Source organism: Schistocerca nitens, chromosome 2, assembly GCF_023898315.1.
Source record: "Schistocerca nitens isolate TAMUIC-IGC-003100 chromosome 2, iqSchNite1.1, whole genome shotgun sequence".
Classification (NCBI taxonomy): domain Eukaryota; kingdom Metazoa; phylum Arthropoda; class Insecta; order Orthoptera; family Acrididae; genus Schistocerca; species Schistocerca nitens.
The window spans coordinates 676,724,124-676,744,219 of record NC_064615.1 but is presented as its reverse complement, the minus strand read 5'-3'; the positions used below and the strand labels follow the sequence as shown (position 1 = coordinate 676,744,219).

The 20,096-nt window shown below is 44.7% G+C and overlaps 1 protein-coding gene across 2 annotated transcripts in view; it reads right to left on the bottom strand.

Moving 5' to 3' along the window:
* Positions 1-208: 208 nt before the first annotated feature.
* The window catches only part of LOC126236799 (uncharacterized), a 68,471-nt gene continuing 48,583 nt past the window's right edge, over positions 209-20,096 (bottom strand). Inside the window, exons 3-4 of one of the 2 annotated variants that reach the window (XM_049946389.1) lie at positions 8,470-8,625; positions 209-1,433 (exon numbers count right to left, since the gene is read on the bottom strand). In XM_049946389.1, coding sequence (XP_049802346.1) covers positions 1,209-1,433; positions 8,470-8,625 — 381 coding nt within the window. In that variant the 3' untranslated portion in view covers positions 209-1,208. The remainder of the gene's footprint in view (positions 1,434-8,469; positions 8,626-20,096) is intronic. The other variant, XM_049946387.1, reaches the window with a different exon arrangement.

The following is a 20,096-nucleotide window of genomic DNA, read 5'->3' as shown; positions in this document are numbered from 1 at the left end:
CATGGTGAGTGCTGGTCATAAAAGTTCTATAAAGTGTAAAGTCGTTTATTCTATCTATAATTTTTCAGTAGAAATGGATAGATCTTCTGTTAACTGTTATGTCATAAGTCACCAATAAAATGAAGCTACAATCGAGGATCAGTGAATTACTGCTATTTAATTTATATTTTCAATCGAATTTACAGAACCAACAATAACGTTCAGATAACAATGCAAATTTCTTAGTCAAATATTATCAATTCGTTAACACATTTGAAACAGATCACTTGTGACTTATAATGAAAGGTATGTAAAAAGGCCTGCGAGAAGAGAAAAAAACAGTTTTTTTACGTTATTATGTCGGCAGTGTTGAGTAGCACGGTAGACCGTCGAATTCTACACGTAAAGACTTCCGGAATTTAGTACGAGAATTTTTTTTACTCTTCAGCTAAATGATAATCATATTTGATCGGCTATTGTTGCGCTTGTTTATAAAACGAATGGCGTTATTTTATGTTACGCTTGAAAGACCGACGAGAGGTACAAATTGATTTTTCTTGCCAGAACAGTGATTCGCAGCCTGTGTTTTGAAACAGCAACCTCACGTAAATGAAACCGTTCAGAGAAGACGGAAGGTGGTCTAACATCAACGCGCACTTGAAATTTGTCGTTGGACTGAAATGCGCTTTAGTCAGCATTGTTTGCGCCTAGAAACTTATTCGTGAAACTGCTTTCTTGCAAGTGTGTTCGTCTACAACGAGAACGATGCGCCTACGCCATCATGTTTGGAGCTGTCTCTGCGTTAATTTTTTATCAACAGTGATAGCTGTGATAGCTACGCAAATCTATTGTAAGTTGTAAATTATCTTCTGCTTTCACTTCTTTTCTTGTTATCTTTAACTGTCGGCACCAAATGTAAATGGTGTTTTGATTTTAATTTCTGCTTTTAGGAATTCACCAAGCGTTTCACGATGCTACATGTTATGCACGTGTGATTCCAATGTTTTTGTCGAGAAAGACCTGTTTGTGGAGAGGGCCATTCGAGGAACTGTTCCTGCAACAGCTCTGTAATAAAGCACATTTTCGCTTGGTAATCGTTGACAGTTGTATACTTTGAGCTTAACACTAGATGATCCAGTTGAGTTCGCAGTTTGCCACGATAACCGCACGGGCGCCGAGACCGAAACGGCGCGCATCTGGCCGTTCGCTTGAGAGCGACCAACCGCTGCTCAGTAGTAGTAGTCGTCCTCGTCGTCATCCAGGTCGAAGAAGGGGATGATGAAGTCGATCAGGAAGAAGGCGGAGTTGATGATGGCGAGCGACCCGCAGGCGAGTCCGCAGGCACGGCCGTTGTAGTACAGCGGGGGCCAGCTGTGGATCCTGCGCACCTTGTCGATCAGGTTGCTGCCCGCGGCCATCTGCAGCGTGGCGCCAGTTAGCGAGTAGACCATGTCCTGCAGGCAGCAGAGCGCAAGTCAGCACCTGACACTATCCAGCCAGCAGTCAGAAACGCTATAATGACACCAACGATTATTAGTCCGTCATAAACAGCAACTCCCTCTATAAAGTTATGAATACACAACTGGTCAAAGGTGTGCGGACAATTATTAGTGGACATTAACGTGGGGTGTCTGTATCCTTCGCCTACACAGGGCGATTCAGCTGCCCCTACCAATGGGTTTTAGGCAGCCCGCAACGCCTTCAAAAAGCGCGCGGGAAGCTCATATTCTCTCGCTCGCTATGTGCAAGCTGTTCGTCTTACAGAAACAATGAGCACGATCTTTTTGTATGGAATTTAATGTAGTTAAATTTGGTGCTGTGGTACGTTTTCGCTGGAGGCCACAGTTTTCGAGTTATTGAAGAAAAACGTGTTTGGAGGTCACTTTTGTAAGTCTTCGTGGATAACTCGAAAAATGTAGCCTCGGACGGAAACGTGTCACAGTATAAAATTTAGCTACATTAAGTTACAAAACGACCCTCTTCATTTTTTATATAGGACTAATATTCTGTGCTTCACGAGCTAGAGAATATAAATATCTCGCGTGTGGTTTATGAAGGTTTGCAGGTCGCTTAAAAACCATAGGAAGGGACAGCTAAAATACCCTGTGTAATGGCTTGAAATGTGCTGGGGATACTTTCAGCGATGTGTCTGAACGTATGTAGAGGAACAGCTGCCCAGTCTCCTTAACGACCGAAACCATGGAAGGTAGAGATGTTGTACACTGAGGTTTGGAGCGAAGTTGACGTGTTGACGCATCCCAAAGCTGTTCCATTGAGTGCAGGTCAGGATGCTGGGCAGGGCGTCTACATCTACATCCACGTGATTACTCTGCTATTCACAATAATGTGCCTGGCAGAGGGTTCAATGCACCACCTTCAAGCTGTCTCTCCACCGTTCCACTCGAGAACGGCACGCGGGAAAAACGAGCTCTTAAATTTTTCTGTGCGAGCCCTGATTTCTCTTATTTTATCGTGATGATCATTTCTCCGTATGTAGGGGGGTTTTACCTTTTCGATGTCATTCGTCAGTCTCTATTGATGCGGATCTCACACCGCATAGCAATACTCAAGAATAGGACGGACAAGCGTGGTGTAAGCAGTCTCTTTGGTAGACCTGTTGCACCTTCTAAGTGTTCTGCCAATGAATCGCAGTCTTTGGGTTGCTCTACCCACAATATTATCTATGTGATCGTTTCAATTTAGGTTATTTGTAGTTGTAATCCCTAAGTATTTTGTTGAATTTACAGCCTTCAGATTTGTGTGACTTATCGCGTAATCGAAATTTAACTGATTTCTTTCAGTACTCACGTGCATAACTTCACATTTTGCCTTACTCAGGGTTAATTACCACTTTTCGCACCATACAGATATCTAAATCAATTTGCAACTCGTTTTGTTCATCTGATGACTTTACAAGACTGTAAATGACAGCATCATCTACAAACAATCTAAGACGGCTACTATGTCGTTGATATAGATCAGGAACAATAGAAGGCCTACAACACTTCATTGGGGAACGCCGGATATTACTTCTGTTTTACTCGATGACTTTCCGTCTATTACTACGAACTGTGACCTTTCTGACAGGAAATCACGAATCCAGTCGCACAACTGAGGCGATACTCCGTAGGCACTCAGCTTGGTTAGAAGATGTTGTGAGGAACGGTGTCGAAAGCTTTCTGGAAATCTAAAAATATGGAATCAGTTTGACATACCCTGTCGATAGCGCTTATTACTTCATGAGTATAAAGAGCTTGTTGTGTTTCACAAGAACGATATTTTCTGAAACCGTGCTGACTATGTGTGCCGGCCGCGGTGGCCGTGCGGTTCTGGCGCTGCATTCCGGAACCGCGGGGCTGCTACGGTCGCAGGTTCGAATCCTGCCTCGGGCATGGGTGTGTGTGATGTCCTTAGGTTAGTTAGGTTTAAGTAGTTCTAAGTTCTAGGGGACTTATGACCTAAGATGTTGAGTCCCATAGTGCTCAGAGCCATTTATTTGACTATGTGTCAATAAATCGTTTTCTTCGAGGTACTTCATAATGTTCGAATACAGTATATGTTCCAAAACCCTACTGCAAATCGACGTTAGTGATATATGCCTGTAATTCAGCGGATTACTCCTACTTCCCTTTTTGGGTATTGGTGTCACTTGAGCAATTTTCCAGTCTTTAGGTACGGATCTTTCTGTGAGCGAGTGGTTGCATATAATTGCTAAATATGGAGCTATTTTATCAGCATACTCTGAGAGGAACCTGACTGGTACACAATCTGGACCGGAGGTCTTGTTTTTATTAAGTGATTTAAGCTGCTTCGTTATTCCGAGTATATCTACTTCTATGTTTCTCATCTTGGCAGTTGTTCTTGATTGGAATTCAGGAATATTTACTTCGTCTTCTTTGGTGAAGGAGTTTCAGAAAACCGTGTTAATATCTCTGCTTTAGTGACACTGTCATCAGTGACTTCACCGTTTCAGGAATGTTATTATTAACCATAAACTATTGCCACATACATGATGATGGGTGACAGAGCATATTACTATGCTGATACAAACAATCGTTGTCTACCAATTCTTTCGCTACTGTATTCAGTACACAATGCAGTAAAATGTGTTCGTATCCTTCAGCATTTGGCACAATAATGGGATCAGTCCCTAACCAAGAAAAACACCGCCAAGCCGTAACACTACCTCCTTTGCACTTCACTGTTGGCATCACTCATGATAGCAGGCACGTTCGCCAGGCATTCGTTTCCCCAGACTCTTCTGTCCGATTGCCACAGGATATAGCGTGATTCATCACCCCAAAGTACTCGTTTCCAGGCATTCACTACCAAGAGACGTCTCTCTTTACACCACCTCACGCTTCGTTTAGCATTAACTACAAAAATGTTTGGCGTACGAGGAGCTAATCGACCATGGTTGTTTTTAACTTCCTACGCAATCATCCTTCTAGCTGGACTGTTGGCAACACTTTGGAATGCATGACTGATTCCTTCATCTTGTTTTATGCGATTTTTTACAGCAGCCCTGTGCAATGCTCGACGCTTCCTGCCCGTTAGCACGTGTGGTATGCCTAGTCTTATTTAACTGTTGCTGTTCCTTCGCCTTTCAGCTTCTCCCTCACTTCACCCACTGTTGACTTGGGCAGCTATGGAAGGGTTAAAGGTACATGATGGATTTGTTACTGTCGTGACCGGTCCGCGTTCGAAAGTCGATTAGGTCTTCTGACCGACCCATTATGCTGTTACTGCCTGTGTACTGACAACACATTACTTCCCGCCTCATTTTAAGCGGTTGCATCCATCGTTGACATCTACTGATCAATTCCGCATTACCTAGGGATGTCCGAATAATATTGATCAGGTAGCGCAAGCTTCTTCACAGGTCGGAGGAAGGTAAGGCTGTACGACTTACAATACCAGTATGATTGGTAAATCACTACGCTGGTGAACGCTGAGGCTGAGTGCAGCTTTACTGACTTTGTTAATAACTATTGCTGTTACTACGGGAATGGCCCTGGAAGCAACAATCTATTACCCATTTGAGCTGTGCAGATTGATATCAAGCTTCTGTCGAAGGCCAAATGGTTTTCTCGTTATAAGGTCTCAAGAGTGCCAATCGAAACAGGTCGTTATAGTAAATGCCGGCCGCGGTGGCCGTGCGGTTCTAGGCGCTTCAGTCCGGAACCTCGAGACTGCTACGGTCGCAGGTTCGAATCCTGCCTCGGGCATGGATGTGTGTGCTGTCCTTAGGGTAGTTAGGTTTAAGTAGTTCTGAGTTCTAGGGGACTGATAACCACAGCAGTTGAGTCCCATAGTGCTCCGAGACAGAGCCAAGGAGTGCTTGGCCGAAAGCTCGTGTAGTTTTAACCAATTGACGCGGTTTGTAACCCGAGAACATTTTATTCAATGTTATTGCCGCGAGACTCTGCATTCATACAAACATAGACGAGATACAAACTTTTCTTACCAAAATATTTCTAGTTCTTTTCTTGGTGAAACTGTTTCCGAATATTGTGGCTAGCGAATATCAAAAGTGATAGTCGATCGGACCCCAGCAACTGAGTGATCAACACTTGAAAGAGAGATTGGCGACAGCACTGATATTTCGTTCGCGCTGTGACGCAGATGAAAAAATGAAGTAGTCCTGTGACATTATTGGCCGGGGTTTCGACCGCCTGGTGCAAGTCACTCCATTCGACGCCCTTCAGCGACATGCGCGTCGATGAGGTTGAACGTAATATCTCCGAGTGAACACGATCTCCGACCCGATCGGGAACTCAACTAATGATAACACTTTCCTTGATCAAATTGTTGCTGGTATTGAGATGTAGATGTCTCATCTCAGTCCCGGGCTAAGCGCTAATCACTCTCACCACCCAGAAAACCACTGAAATGCAAAGAATCGCGGGTAACATGAATACTCGTGGCGACGTTCTTTTTGCTTTTATTTTTTTTTATAGTAAGGGTTTTCTCGGGGTGGTTTTCATGCCAAAGGCCATTACTCTCAGCGCAGATAGATACAGTGAATCCCTTAGAAAACCACAACAATCATAGGCGTGGCATGCATTCCCGCAGTATTGTGCTTCTCCTCGACAATGCCCATCTCACATCACTGCACCCAGAGAGCATAGTTCGATGAATTGGAATAGAAAATTGTTCATCGCCAACCATAGGGCCTGAAACGTTCTTCAATGATTTTCTCCTTCTCACGAAGATCATAATGTGCCTGGGTGAGAGACATTTTGAAAATGATACCGAGGTGAAGAATGCAGTGAAACATCTGGATTAATGAATAGCCGACAGCTGACTATGACACAAGAATTATAAAGCTCTTGGACGTACGTGAGAAATGTTAACGTAACGGAGGTGGTTACGTGGAGAAATAAAGTAAGCTTTAATTTTGTAACCAATATATTTTATATCAATAAAATATTGCTTGAATTGATCGGACGCAAACGGTCGTTGCTTCCTGTTGCATTACCCTTATTTCCTACATAAATGGGAGTCGATGGAAATAGCAATAATAAATATAATTTTAATCACTGCCAAGTACAGAGGGAAGTTCCAAGAAGGATTTTCTGAGTCTTTTTTGAGATCAGGACAGAAATATTGCTAGGAATAGATTCTCAACACTCGTCTGCAGTTGCGTGGTGAATGATATCCAAGAGTGGCGTATGGTATTAAAGATGGCCCTGGTAGGTCTGTTGAAGATTGGGTCGTAGAAGAACGAAATGTAAATAGAGTGCCTAAGGGATGATATATTCTTGATGACGGGGCGTTTTTCATTGCTTCAGAGGAATTTAATGTGTTAATGGAAGTGATAAAACATGTAAGCTTGTAAATATCCTTTGAAAAGACAAAAGTAACTTCAAGTAATAATGACAACACAGCCCGTACAAACATCAGATGTGGAACAATAAACGGCGTGGCTAAAATGAAATACCCTGGCGAATGGAAATATAAATCTTTCATATTTTCGCTTCAGAACCAAAAAAGAAACAGCTTTCCAGTATGTCAAGAAAGGTAAATGGTAAGATCCGTGATACTTTCCAAGATGTCTGTCTTCTTTCTATGGCATAGACATGGTTTCGAAGAAATGATTGCATCTTCGAAGATTATTACGCCGCGTTCTCACGTTTCTAAATATCTAATATCGGTTTTGGCCACTAGAATGAAATAACACATCCTTGTGGCCTCAACAACCGGCAAATTTGGAGTACATGCGCTACAAATGTTAAGATTTATAAGGAAAACAATCTACGTTCCAGTTACCTCCCTCCCAGCATGCCTCAATGGATTGGGATAGAAATGATATAAAGTCGTGTTGACCACCATTCATGAGTTTTGTACGTAGATACTAGGGGGATAAAGCTATTGTGAAAGTCAAGACAGCCATACAGCAAATATTTCAGGGGATCCCATAGTTTTATCCTAGTCTTTTCGCACAGTCCGTGTTAGAGTGTATGGTCTTCAATACACCTGTTTTAGATAACATTTTTCTTTGATTGTTATTTAGAAACCAGTACAATTCTCTGTTATTATAGGCGATTAAGACTAGATCGTTTTTCCGTGTCACTGTCTTAGGAAATTGTGTACCAGAGAAATTATGAGTGTATATGGAAACGGTCAACTCGCCACATAAACTATACCGAGCGAGGTGCTATACCGAGCGATGTGGCGCAGTGGTTATCCCATTCTACTCGCATTCGGGAGGACGACGGTTCAAACCCGCGTCCGGCCATCCTGATTTACGTTTTCCGTGATTTCCGTAAACCGTTAAAGCCAAATGCCGGGGTGGTTCCTGTGAAAGAGCACTTACTCCATCTTTCCCTAATCCGAGCGTGTGCTCCGTCCCTAATGACGTCGTTTCCGACGGGACGTTAAACACTAGTCTACCCGCATAAACTATGCAGCGCGGTATGTAGTTACAGTGTAAGAATTTTTTATTCCAAAATTAAAATGACGATAGATTTTGAAAACTCGAGATTACAACAAGCTAGACGACAACTAACAAGGCTGGTTAGAACACTACTACATTACACGCATTTTTCTTCAATATTTGGGGTGTCCATTGTCTGCGTAACACTCTAACTCACTACCTTTAGTTACTTCCTCAGGCGAAAACTGAAGAAACACCTTTCTCTCGTCGAAGAAAAACCTTTCCCTCGCCGTTTGGCAACATCTGTGACGTAACATGTTCTATAGTATTTTGAGAACGGCATTTTTCGAAAAAGCAACTGCGGCAGAGCATCTGATATACCGAGTTCATTTGCAAGATTCTTTTAAACGACATAACATATGCCGAGTGTTGTAAAGGGATACGCCGGTTTTATTAAAAAAAACGTTATATGGTCTAAAATTTATTTGGTTTAGAATAATTAATGGGATCAACGAGAACTCTTCACATTGTTCTTAAGACTTTAAATGAAATACGAGTTAGAGTGTGAGGTGAGGTGCTGGTAGCCTAGTGGTGCGTGCGCGGGCACTCACGATTTTGCGCGGTATGCGCTCGTTGGTGGAGAGTCCGATGAGGGTGACTGTCACGATGATGATGTAGCCGCCGTACGTGATGTGCTGCAGCACTCCCGTCGACATGTTCCCCGGCAGCGTGTGCACCGCCAGCGCCTGGCACACCATGCTCAGCACCTGCGCACAAATACGAGAGATATCGAATACAAACCTGTCATTGAAGTCCAGCACCAGGCTCGGGCATGTCTTTAAGCTTTACCTCCAACTTTGTTCTTATTTGTACAGGGTGTTAAGTAATAGGCCAAACAAAGCCAATAAATATGGGCCCGAATACGTAAACTCTGTGAGATCCGTTGCTCGAAAGAGGGGTGTAACGTGACGCCCGCCCATGGCATTGTACCCCTCTGCCATTAGGCTTAAGAAATCACTCACTCCCTAAACTACAGATATCGCCCATGACGTACCGCCCAGACAAAAGGATGACTCGCCCCCTTTCTCTGCTTCTAATCGCCGTGCGCTAGTTCCAGTATCTTCCAGTAATTGCAGCTCACCCTCCTTCGTCTCAGACGTACGAAGTTATCTCAGTGGCTGTGTTAATCTTCAGTAAACGTATTTCCATTGTAATGTTTCCGCGAGTTTGCGGTGCATGGTCTGAAAAACCAGTCTAATATTGTTAGTGTGAAATTTTAACATTGGGAAAAACGGCGCAGGAACGCACTTAATGTTGAGGGGATCTTTTGGTTACAACAGTTAACGCCTGTCACAAACTTGTAGCTGGATTAGCATTTCAGGAACTAAATGGTCCATCCGTATCCAACAGATGACGACAGGTACTAATGACATCACACGAGGAATCTTCGTAGAAGTGCGGGATTTAATAAAGCGATGTTGTAAATAGATCGTCCAATCGTCCAACACCTCTGTATTTCTCTGACCGAATTTATTGTACATGTCAGCGAGTGCTATTCTACGTCTCACATTGGATGGCGGCCCTGTTTTGAACTATTCTGTTCATCCTGCACTACTAACTTCGGAGAGCCAGTGACATTCATTCTTTCTCGGAGCTCCTTGACGTGAATTATACTGGACAGCGATAAATGCTTTCCAACTGCAGTGTGGTCGTACAAGAATGGCGGAGAATTCATTGTTGTTGCAGAAACACTTTGTAAAGCTTGGCGACATGGGAAATGTTTGCCATCTCTTTGCCACAATAAGTAAGCAAACCTCAACCACTCCACACTTCCACCGCCTCCTCCCTCCCTGCCCCCCTCTTCTCACTCTCTCTCTCTCTCTCTCTCTCTCTCTCTCTCTCGCTCTCGCTTCCCCCCTCTCTCTGTCTGCGCAGAGGCGCCATACGCGCACTACAGGAAATCTGAACTTAATAACGATCGCGGATAATTGTGGGAAATCATGGATAGAAATTAAGCCTCTTCTGACACTGGTGGAAACTTCAGCAACTGCTCCAAATGTATAGAATTTTTTTTAATGACAGGTTTAGGCGACCATTCTTGGGGATGTGGCTAATATCCTGAAACTAAGCACAGATAGTGGCAATGACTATATCTTTCTTTATCCCAGGCTAAGTACAGCTAGAAAAATAAAGGATCATACAATGCCCGTGCTTCTTGGAATATTTGTTATTGACAAGACAGCTTGTAAGAAGAGTTCTAAGGCGGTCGCGGGGAAACATGCAGCTAAATAGAAGAGGCACACGAAGAACTGGATTCCCTGCCATAAAACGGTGTAGAACATTACTCACGACCAATTTAAGTAGAGACAGGATAGCTCATTTTGTGTGTGTGGAGAGAGAGAGAGAGAGAGAGAGAGAGAGAGAGAGAGAGCGCCTTTCACCACGGCAAATGTAGTTGTACATCTGTATGATTACTATATAATTCACTCGTAAGTGTTTGGCAGAAGGTTCGGAGGAACACTTTTAGACTACCGTTACACTCACGAATAGCACGTTGGGAATATGAACACGTCAATCATTCCGTGCGAGATCTAATTTCTCTTATTTTATCATGATGGTCATTTTCCCCTGTGTTGGCACAAGCACCGATAGTTGATCGGGCTAACAAAATCGATTGAGGCATGACACGTAAACACGACATGTTTTCTAAAATTCGGTTCTCGTATTCCGGAAGTTGTGTGTCAGAATGCCTTGAGGAAGATTACATAGACACTACTATTTGAGCGTTGTGTAATAGCGAGGCTCCCGACCGTTTTCGATGTTCTAAAACAGGTCACGTGACGTGATTTCGCCACTACTATTAGAGCGAAAGCGGCAGTGTTTCACGAGCACTTCAGCTGTTTGTAAACGTACATCGCACGCGAGTTCCTTCTAAACCAAATATTCTGAACATAGTTCTCTCGGAAAATTAGCCCCATGCGTCACGTTTCTCCTCCCGAGGGTGAAAAATCAAGTGCGCGTGGGTAAATATTTGACTCTTTTTCAGGAAATTCAACTAGAAACATAACGAAGAGGGGCTCTTGCGCTTTGAGTGGGACGACTTTTGAAATTGACGGTGGGGAATTACACCCAGGTAAGTACCAGCGGAAAAATGCTCCTATCGGAGCACAAAACATGCGAATACGTTCCTGTTTAAAAGACTGACTGGAAGGTGGGTTACCAACTGCCTCATTCTACTTTCCTCAGCACCTTTAAAAGTTCCCCAAAAGTATTGGAATACGAATATATTCGCGCTTTTTTGAGCATGGGACTAACCTCAAATTCCCACAAGCTCCCTTAACTGTAACTCACACCAACTACTCCATCGCTGTAAGTCGCTCATACCCACCCACTTCCAGTTGCTCTTTCTCACTCATTTAGCCCCACTCACTGTCATTATCTCTGTGTGTCTCTCTGTCATTATCTCTCGTGGCAAAGCCAACGTCCACTTCGTTCTGTCCCACTACTACAGCCTCCTCTCACTGTCTCTGTCTCCCTCTTGCTCTCTCCTACTGCTACTCTTTCATTCATCCATTTATTCCTTCCTACTACTGCTCTCTCTTCTCACTGCCACTACCTCACTCTTCCTGTTTGGCATTGTCTCATACTCTGCAAAAAGAGCCAAGCGATTTGCCCCCATTCGCCTAATCAGGAGGAAGTGAGTAATATTCATAATTTGACTCTATACTGTAGGATAGTGACAGTAAGAGGATACTTCTGTTGGACATACAAATGGTCCCTAGCCAACGGGCTATCCAGAACACTTTGACGCTGGCTTTTTGTCACCCGTAGGACCCGAGGTATGAAGACCTGAAAACCCGGTTTTTATGCGCGGCGTTTTGCAATGTGTTAAGAGCCCATACTGCCTCATGCATACTGATTAATTACTCTTGGGGATAGTTTTAGTCATTACTTCGGTACTGTAGACAACGGCCCCTAACAGGGGAGTTGGGGAGGGAATGTTGCGGTTGTGCCACCGTTGCCAGGCGTTGTCCGTGGCCCGCCGCCCTTGTTTGTGCGCCGGTAATGAGCCGTCGCTAGATAGAGGCAAGGCCTCTGCCACGCGCTGATTAGACCCTGCCTCCGACACAATCGCACCGGCGCGACTCCTTTAATGCCGTACACTTCCAGTTTTACTCAGTTTTTCCGTAAGCTGTGCGGTCACTTTCTGGCTCTAAGTTCCTGTCTGACACACTAGTGTAGCTGCAAAGAATTTTATTTCGAAGTAGCCACAGTTCTTCAGACACTTAACGTGTGTTAAAGTCAGGACTTGCTTCACCGCACTAAGTTTTGACAATGCGTTAGTGAAAATTTGCAAGAGAGATTCGATACGGTATTCTGCTATCGTTTAGCGTACTTAAAAACACGTGAAAGACCAGTTCACTGTTGAGATACATGTGAAACGAGACCAACGCTGTAGACATCGAAAATAACTGTCTTGTCGTGTCAGCTTTAACTTACTATATGGGACTGATGTATTTGCGGAAGACTGCGTTGGGCGAATTCATTTGTGAGGAAATGTTGGGACTACCGCAGTATAGATTCAGTTGCGGACAACAAATATAACATTCTCTGGCTTGTTGAAAAGTATGCGAAAGAGTGCGTTATTACACGATTTCCTGTGCAACTTCTGTTGTTCATAATCACTGGAATGTTAAACTCACTGTAGATCCGTTATGTAAGAGCACCGGTCTCTATGGGAAGAGCGAGGTAGCAGTGTGGCGCAGTTACGGGTGGGGCGCTGAACCCTCTAATGTTCCTTCCATCCTTTCTGGGGTAAAGAATTTAACTGGCATCATTTTGACATTTTGAAATACAATTCCCGCAGAGGCTGCGTTTTTTACCCAATCTAGCCGAGAAGATGCTTGTCACACTGTAGAGTGAGTTTTTAAGACCTACACTCGCACGTACTGTACAGTCTGTGGTAGAAACGGTTTCGCTACGATGTAAAAAGCTTCGAATGAGAACTTCCTTGCCGTTGGTAAACGATGTGATATAAATATATCTCGTGATTATTCGTAAGTGTAAAATGTTCTGTTGGCGATGACCTCTGGAGCTCTAAAGATAGAGCAGTGTACAGTTTTTCATTCGGTTATTATATTAAGAAAGGTTAGATGTTTATAGCGGAATCGACGAAGGTTTAAAATTATTTTGGGGGACACTCGCTGTAAGAAACCTCCGTTTAACTTGCGCTAAAGATGTTACTGATAGACATTCGGGATGAATACCGACACACTACTGCTTTTTTGTCTCTTACGAAGAGCAAGTCCAGTTGACAAGAAGCCACATCAGATGTTTGTCACGATAAGGAATCCTGAGGCCTGAATAACATTTCTGGTTAGCTTCTAAAGCGGTACTGAGCGTGTGAGCTTGCGCTTATGTCCAGCAAAATGTTGAGATAACTGCATGCAGTGATTTGCGAGTCTTACTTCGGCGTCTAGTTTTGACACATTTGCCGAGCATAACTGCAAGTGGTCTGCATAGTGTCAGTAGCCACGAAGTTTGCGTTTCGCTGATTTTTTAAGTGTTGGCGGGACAAGAACTGCTCCCGTAGCGTGCTGTGAGCACACAGTGCTCGAGATGAGCGGCCGCTTGTAGCCAGAGCAGCGCAGCGCAGCGGGCGAGCACTCACCAGCTGCAGCACCTTGAGGCCGATGCGCACGGACGTGGTGAACGACATGGCCGGCAGGCGTGCGGCGACTGCTGCCGCCAGACGCGGGACCGCTGCTCCGCCCAGCAGCTGCCGGCAGGTGGCAGGGGCCACACGAGGCGGTCGCCCACTACTGTGCAACACCGCCACACTGCCTGCACCACTGGCCACCCTCGCGGAAAGGTCGCCTTATGATCCATAGTATCCGGACACATATTACTGGAGATTAAAGGCGCGTACACACTAGGCCAACGAACGATAGACACTGGATTCGGCTGCAGTGGCGTTCGGCTTCACATCGACACCAAACGAATGGCTCGAAGCCAAGGGATTCGGCCATGTGGAAACGCATTCGGCTCTGATAACTTACCGACGTTGCCCCCGTTTTGTTATTGTTATAAATTAGCGTTTTAATTACAATTTCATGAGCCCATATTATGAGGGAAGAAGAGAATTTAGCAATCGTTGCATGTGCAGCGCTTATTTTACTACAAGAAGCTGATCATCAGAAAAGAACAAGAAGAAACGATGTTGGTGCTGGTGGTGGTGGACCTCTCTTGTAAAACGTAGAGGTGTTAAAGAACAATATTAGTGTCGCCTTGAAGCTGAACTGGAATATGAGCTATTTCATTATTTTTTCCCCGAATGAAAGCTTCGGATTTCGAACTGTTATCTAATTCCGTAGGTCCTAAAATTTCCAAAGATGACACCTCTTTAGGAGAGCTGTACCTGCAGCAGGAAGATTACTATTCACTCCTAGTTTTGTTTTTTTCTCTTTGTCTGTAATGGCGGAAAAAAAGTAAAAAGGACTCCATTTTCTTTTTCACATCCTACACATTTCTTTCAAATGGCTCATTTATTTCTCTCGAAGCCTCTAATCTTTTCAATTTGAATTTATAATTGCAGTTCTTAGAGGCCCATAAATATATCCATTCACAATAAAACTCCGTCACCTTTTCTCTCTCCATAATCCAGTCCATACTTCAATATTTTTAAACGCAGTAAATGCACACCCTTAAAGAGATCGAACAATGCTTGGAGGGAAAACACTACTTCCAAGTTAAGTTCTTCAGAACAGCTACAAGTCGAACTCAATACGTTGTATTGGGCGGTTTGGTCCTTAACTTAACAGTTAACTGCTGTACGTTAAAATGTAAATTCCAGAGTTTCTGATGGTCCTCTTGTTAAATTAAGGAGTTAAACTGGTCAATCAAACATACTAACTGCGCCTTGTTGCGGTTCTAAAAAACTTATATACGAACCCGTCCTAGAGACAGAGCAAATCGATACTGAGTGAGCGAACATTCGACCCGGTGTCCACACTAGGAGAGGGGTCCCTAGGCTACCCAACCGCCAACACTTCGATGCTACCAAAAATGGCTCTGTGCATTATGGGTCTTAACATCTGAGGTCATCAGTCCCCTAGACTTAGAACTACTAAACCTAACTAACATAAGGACATCACACATATCCATGCCCGAGGCAGGATTCGAACCTGCGACCGTATCAGCCGCGTGGTTCCGGACTGAAGCGCCTAGAAGCGCTCGGCCACAGCGGCCGGCCCGATGTTACCGCCAGCAGACCAAACCACAACCAAGACGAACCGCTTTGTTTGCTTCGATTTCGGGCCTTGCACACCAAGCAAATATCGGCCAACGAAGCGGTTGCCTGTCGTTCGTTGGTCTTCGTTGGCGAATTCTGCACGCGTCTTCATATGCGTTATATCCCCTTGGCTTTTATGAAGGCGTGAACACTTCTCGAAAGACTTTCAAACAGGTGTGTGAACGTCTTTGTGGGAATGGCAGCCCATTCTTCTTCAAGAGCCGAAACCAGATGAGGTAGTGATGATGTTGGACACTGGTATCTGGAGCGGAGTCGACCTTCTAACTCACCCCCAAAGCGCTTCACTACGTTAAGGTCGGGACTCTGGGCAGGCCCTCTCCATTTCAGGAACATTGATTCACAGATGCTGCTTTATCGCGCTGATTCAAACAAATATCGTCTGCGAACTGATCCTCTGTTGTACACAGTGCTGAATGTTGTAAAATGTGCTGATATCCTTTCAAATTTGCCGTTTTCTTGAGCGTAATGACGGGAATACATCCTAACCACGAAACACATCCTTATACCGCAACGGTCGCGCGGGATTAGCCGAGCGGTCTCAGGCGCTGCAGTCATGGACTGTGCGGCTGGTGCCGGCGGAGGTTCGAGTCCTCCCTCGGGCATGGATGTGTGTGTTTGTCCTTAGGATAATTTAGGTTAAGTAGTGTGTCAGCTTAGGGACTGATGACCTTAGCAGTTCAGTCCCATAAGATTTCACACACATTTGAACATTTTTTTTATACCGCAACACCACTTCCTCTGTACCTCACTCTTGGCATTTGCCAAAACGAAACTGTTCCATCGGATTGGCACAGGATACAGCATGAGTCATCACTCCACCACCTGCTGAATCGCTTAGCACTGACTAAACAGCTGTGTGGCTTACGAGAAGCTGCTCGACCAGTTTTACCCATTCTTTTCAATCCCTTATGCATAGTCATTATGCTAGCTGGACAGAGCGTAGCACGCTGGAATTCACGAGGGATTCCTTCCGCTGATTTCATGCGATTTTTTTACAGCCACCCTCCGGTATGTTCAACGGTCCCTGGCCGTCATTACATGAGGTCTACCTGACCTTGGTTTACCTGTGGTTGTTTTCCGCCGTTTCACTTCAAAGTCATATCACCAACTGTTGACTTGGGGAACTGTGGCAGGGTTGAAATGCCCCTGATGGGTTTGTTACTCTGGAGATATCCAGTGACAGATCCAAGTTCGAAAGCTCTCCTGACCGACCCACTGAGCTGTTACTCCTTCTCTACTGACAACGCAATACTTCTTGCTTTCTGTTATACTGGCGGATACGCCTCTCGTGACATCTGGTGCTCAATTTCACAGAACGGTGTCCGGATACTTTTGATTAGAGGGACACTGGTGTCGGAGCGAAGTCGACGTTCTGACTGATTCCCAAGGTGTTCCGCCGGCCGGGGTGGCCGAGCCGTTCTAAGCGCTACAGTCTGAAACCGCGCGACCGCTACGGTCGCAGGTTCGAATCCTGCTTCGGGCATGGATGTGTGTGATGTCCTTAGGTTAGTTAGGTTTAAGTAGTTTTAAGTTCTAGGGGACTGATGACGTTAGCAGTTAAGTCCCATAGTGCTCAGAGCCATTTGAACCATTTTTTTGAACCAAGGTGTTCCAATACATTCAGGTCGATTGGAATTCCTTGTTCTTCTTCATTTCATGGATTAGACTTTTAAGTGTGCTTCGTCGTCAAAAAAATCGCACCATCTTTTGTTAGATCTTCCGAGGCTTCTTCTCCTATATTGTTTGTAATCTGAAGCTTATTTATGGAAGTTTTTTATCATTCATTCTTTATATGTGTTCATAACAGTTGTTAGGGAACTTGTTTATTTTCTCCTGGACTATCTCAGCGTCTAGTTTTTGTCGTCCTATTTCTTTCGTAATACGTAGGCACTTCAGAAAGTAAGCAACACATGTCCTCCAACGCTAAGACCATTAAACGAGAGCCGATCGCCGTGGCCGAGCGGTTCTAGGCGCTATAGTCCGGAGCCACGCGGCTGCTACGGTCGCAGGTTCGAATCCTACCTCGGGCATGGATGAGTGTGATGTCCTTAGGTTAGTCAGGTTTAAGTAGTTGTTAAGTCTAGGGGACTGATGACAACAGATGTTCAGTCCCACAGTACTTAGAGCCATTTGAACCATTGCACGAGAAAAGCGGCGCATTGTCAGGAAATATTACATCTTCCGTGTTCCCTGCAGACACATCACTTCTGCGGCACGGATAATACAGGATCACAGTGCGGTAGTGAATAGCCGTGGGGACTGGAAACGTATTCCAAAGTGATAGTACGCTCGAGAGTACGATTCTGGTATTCAAAATGTCTAAATTATACACAGCTTCACAGTGAAATTTTGATGGTATACGAGGCAAATACAATATCGCGTCGAGACTTAGCGAAATAGTGCTAACAATGTGACCAAGGCCGCACGGACGTGGGTGATGTTGATGGGGAAGGAAGGCCATCGATATCGACCAGAGGCAACAATGTCTAGGCACTCTTTTAGCAACGCTTAAATGACATTAGTGTGTGTGTGTGTGTGTGTGTGTGTGTGTGTGTGTGCGGAGCGGGCGGGTGGAGTTAGAGGAGAGATTTTCTAATGATGAGGATGTTCACACAGCTGTTTTCGAATGGCTCCTTGACCAAGGAGCGGATTTCTGTCGAAAAAAATTGGACAATAGGTAGAACGTTCCAACCATTGTTTACAAAAACTTGGTGTCTATGCTGAAGTAATCGACCTGTGTCTGTACACTGCGGCATTCAATAAAAGTTATTTGGCCTGCCACCATAATGTGTAACCAACTTTCTGAAGTCGCCTCTGCCGGCCGGGGTGGCCGAGCGGTTCTAGGCGCTTCACTCTGGAACCGCGCGACTGTTACGGTCGCAGGTTCGAATCCTGCCTCGGGCATGGATGTGTGTGATGTCCTTAGGTTAGTTAGGTTTAAGTAGTTCTAAGATCTAGGGGACTGATGACCTCAGATGTTAAGTCCCATAGTGCTCAGAGCCATTTGAGCCATTTTGAAGTCGCCTCTTACATTGTGTTCTAACGTAACCTCCTGTTCTTCTTAGAAATTTTATTTCCGCACCATATATTAGAATTACTGCTCCTCCCCCTTTTTTTTCCAACACAGCTTTCGCTGCCATATAAAAGTAGTGAAAGGGCCACAGCTTCATGCAACGTTATTTTTGCTGCATTTCCACCTTCAGCGCGTTATAGATAGTTCCACTATGACCACAGCCCACCAAGGAACCGAGTGGAGGCGCTGCGGGCGTGTGACACGGTAAGGAAAGTGCATAAGCGAAGCAGGAACAAAGGGGGAATCATCGATGGTGCGGACCGCAAATGGGGAAATCCGCTGACGTAGACGAGTTTGACAAGTGGCAAATTTTTATGGCCAGCATCTATGGTGAAACCTTGAGCAGGCGAAAGAGTGTTTGACGTTCTCGCCTCACAGTTACGGCTGATGTGGGCACAGGGTCATCGAATTTGCATTGCGGATCAGCTGAAACCGTTCGTTCAAATGCCAGGTCGATGATCTAGTCCGGATACGGTGTCATCCAGATGAACAGCTACTCTAAACATGCTCCGCGGCCCGGACGCAGGCCGGTGGGGCACTATTATGCTAGGTGGGACATTCGCCTGTGCTTCAGTGAGATATTTGGTAGTAATCGAAGGCACCATGACAGGTGTCCCCAACGGCGATGGCATCTCCCAGTAGGGTAATTGTCAGTGTCACAAAAACAGTTACATGGTGCGGTGAGAAGCATGATAGTCAATTCTCGATGTCTTCCCACCACATTCGCCTGATCTGAACCTGACGGAACAGATCTAGGACACATTGGAGTATCAGGTCCTCGCCCACAATCCACCGGCCCCTAATTTCGTGACCTGCACGTAGACATTTTTTTGCCAAATGCCTCCAGAAACGTACGAAGGACCTGTCGAACGCATACTACACAGAATCGCTGCTATATAAAGTTCGAAAGGTGGAGCAACAGGCTGGTAGGCACGTGACCTTTTATGTTTTGGCTCCTCAATGGATGTTCAAGTCTGACCAGCTTTGTTTTAAGATCTTTATTATTATCGTGTCCAATGTAACAATCTAAATAGCTGAATAATGATACTTGCTCCAATATTAAGTCATCTAAAACAGTTTTTACTTGAGCCTGGATCTCTGCCTTGGAACGCCATTACCTTCGTTTTACCTTACTAAATTTGTACATTACATTCTTTACCTAGGTTACTTAAATGATTCATTGAACGCTGTAGACCGTCTTCTGATTCTTGAAGTAGTAAGGCATAGTCTACAGGTTGTAAAATGTTTTAAACATTGTTTTTTGATACCTCGATATAATTTATTATACTAATTGAGGTAGGTAGGCAATTCCGTTAGTTATTACCTTCCTCGAGTGGTGCCGTTGCGTTGTGACATTAATTGGCGTTTTTGACTCAGTTCACCTTCAGTAAAGGGTAAGGAAAGAAGCCGCCGACGAGGACATATGAGACGGAGCACAAGTTCGACTTTGGGAAGGAAACCAATCGCGACCTTTTCAAAGGAATCGTGCCGAAAATTGACGTTCGCTATGTAGGAAAACCATGCAAATCCCAGTTCTAGATGACCAGACGGGGAATTAAACTTCGGTCTTCTCGAAAGTCGGACCAATGACATGACCACTAGGCTACCTGGATCTATTCGTAGAAAAACACTCCGAATAATGCAGCATGTGTATCTTACTTTGCTCTTCGCTGTCGTTACATTTGATGCACGTAGGATAGATGTATCTCCATCTCACTAAATTGTCTTTGAACATTTCCTGTCCTGCCCACAGCTGTATATTTGTATAGGGCGTAGTGAGGCAATGAGGCGGGATCTGTCGTAGGATGGTGGGGAAGGTTTTTCCTCACGACTCACCTCTTTCCGTTTCAAAT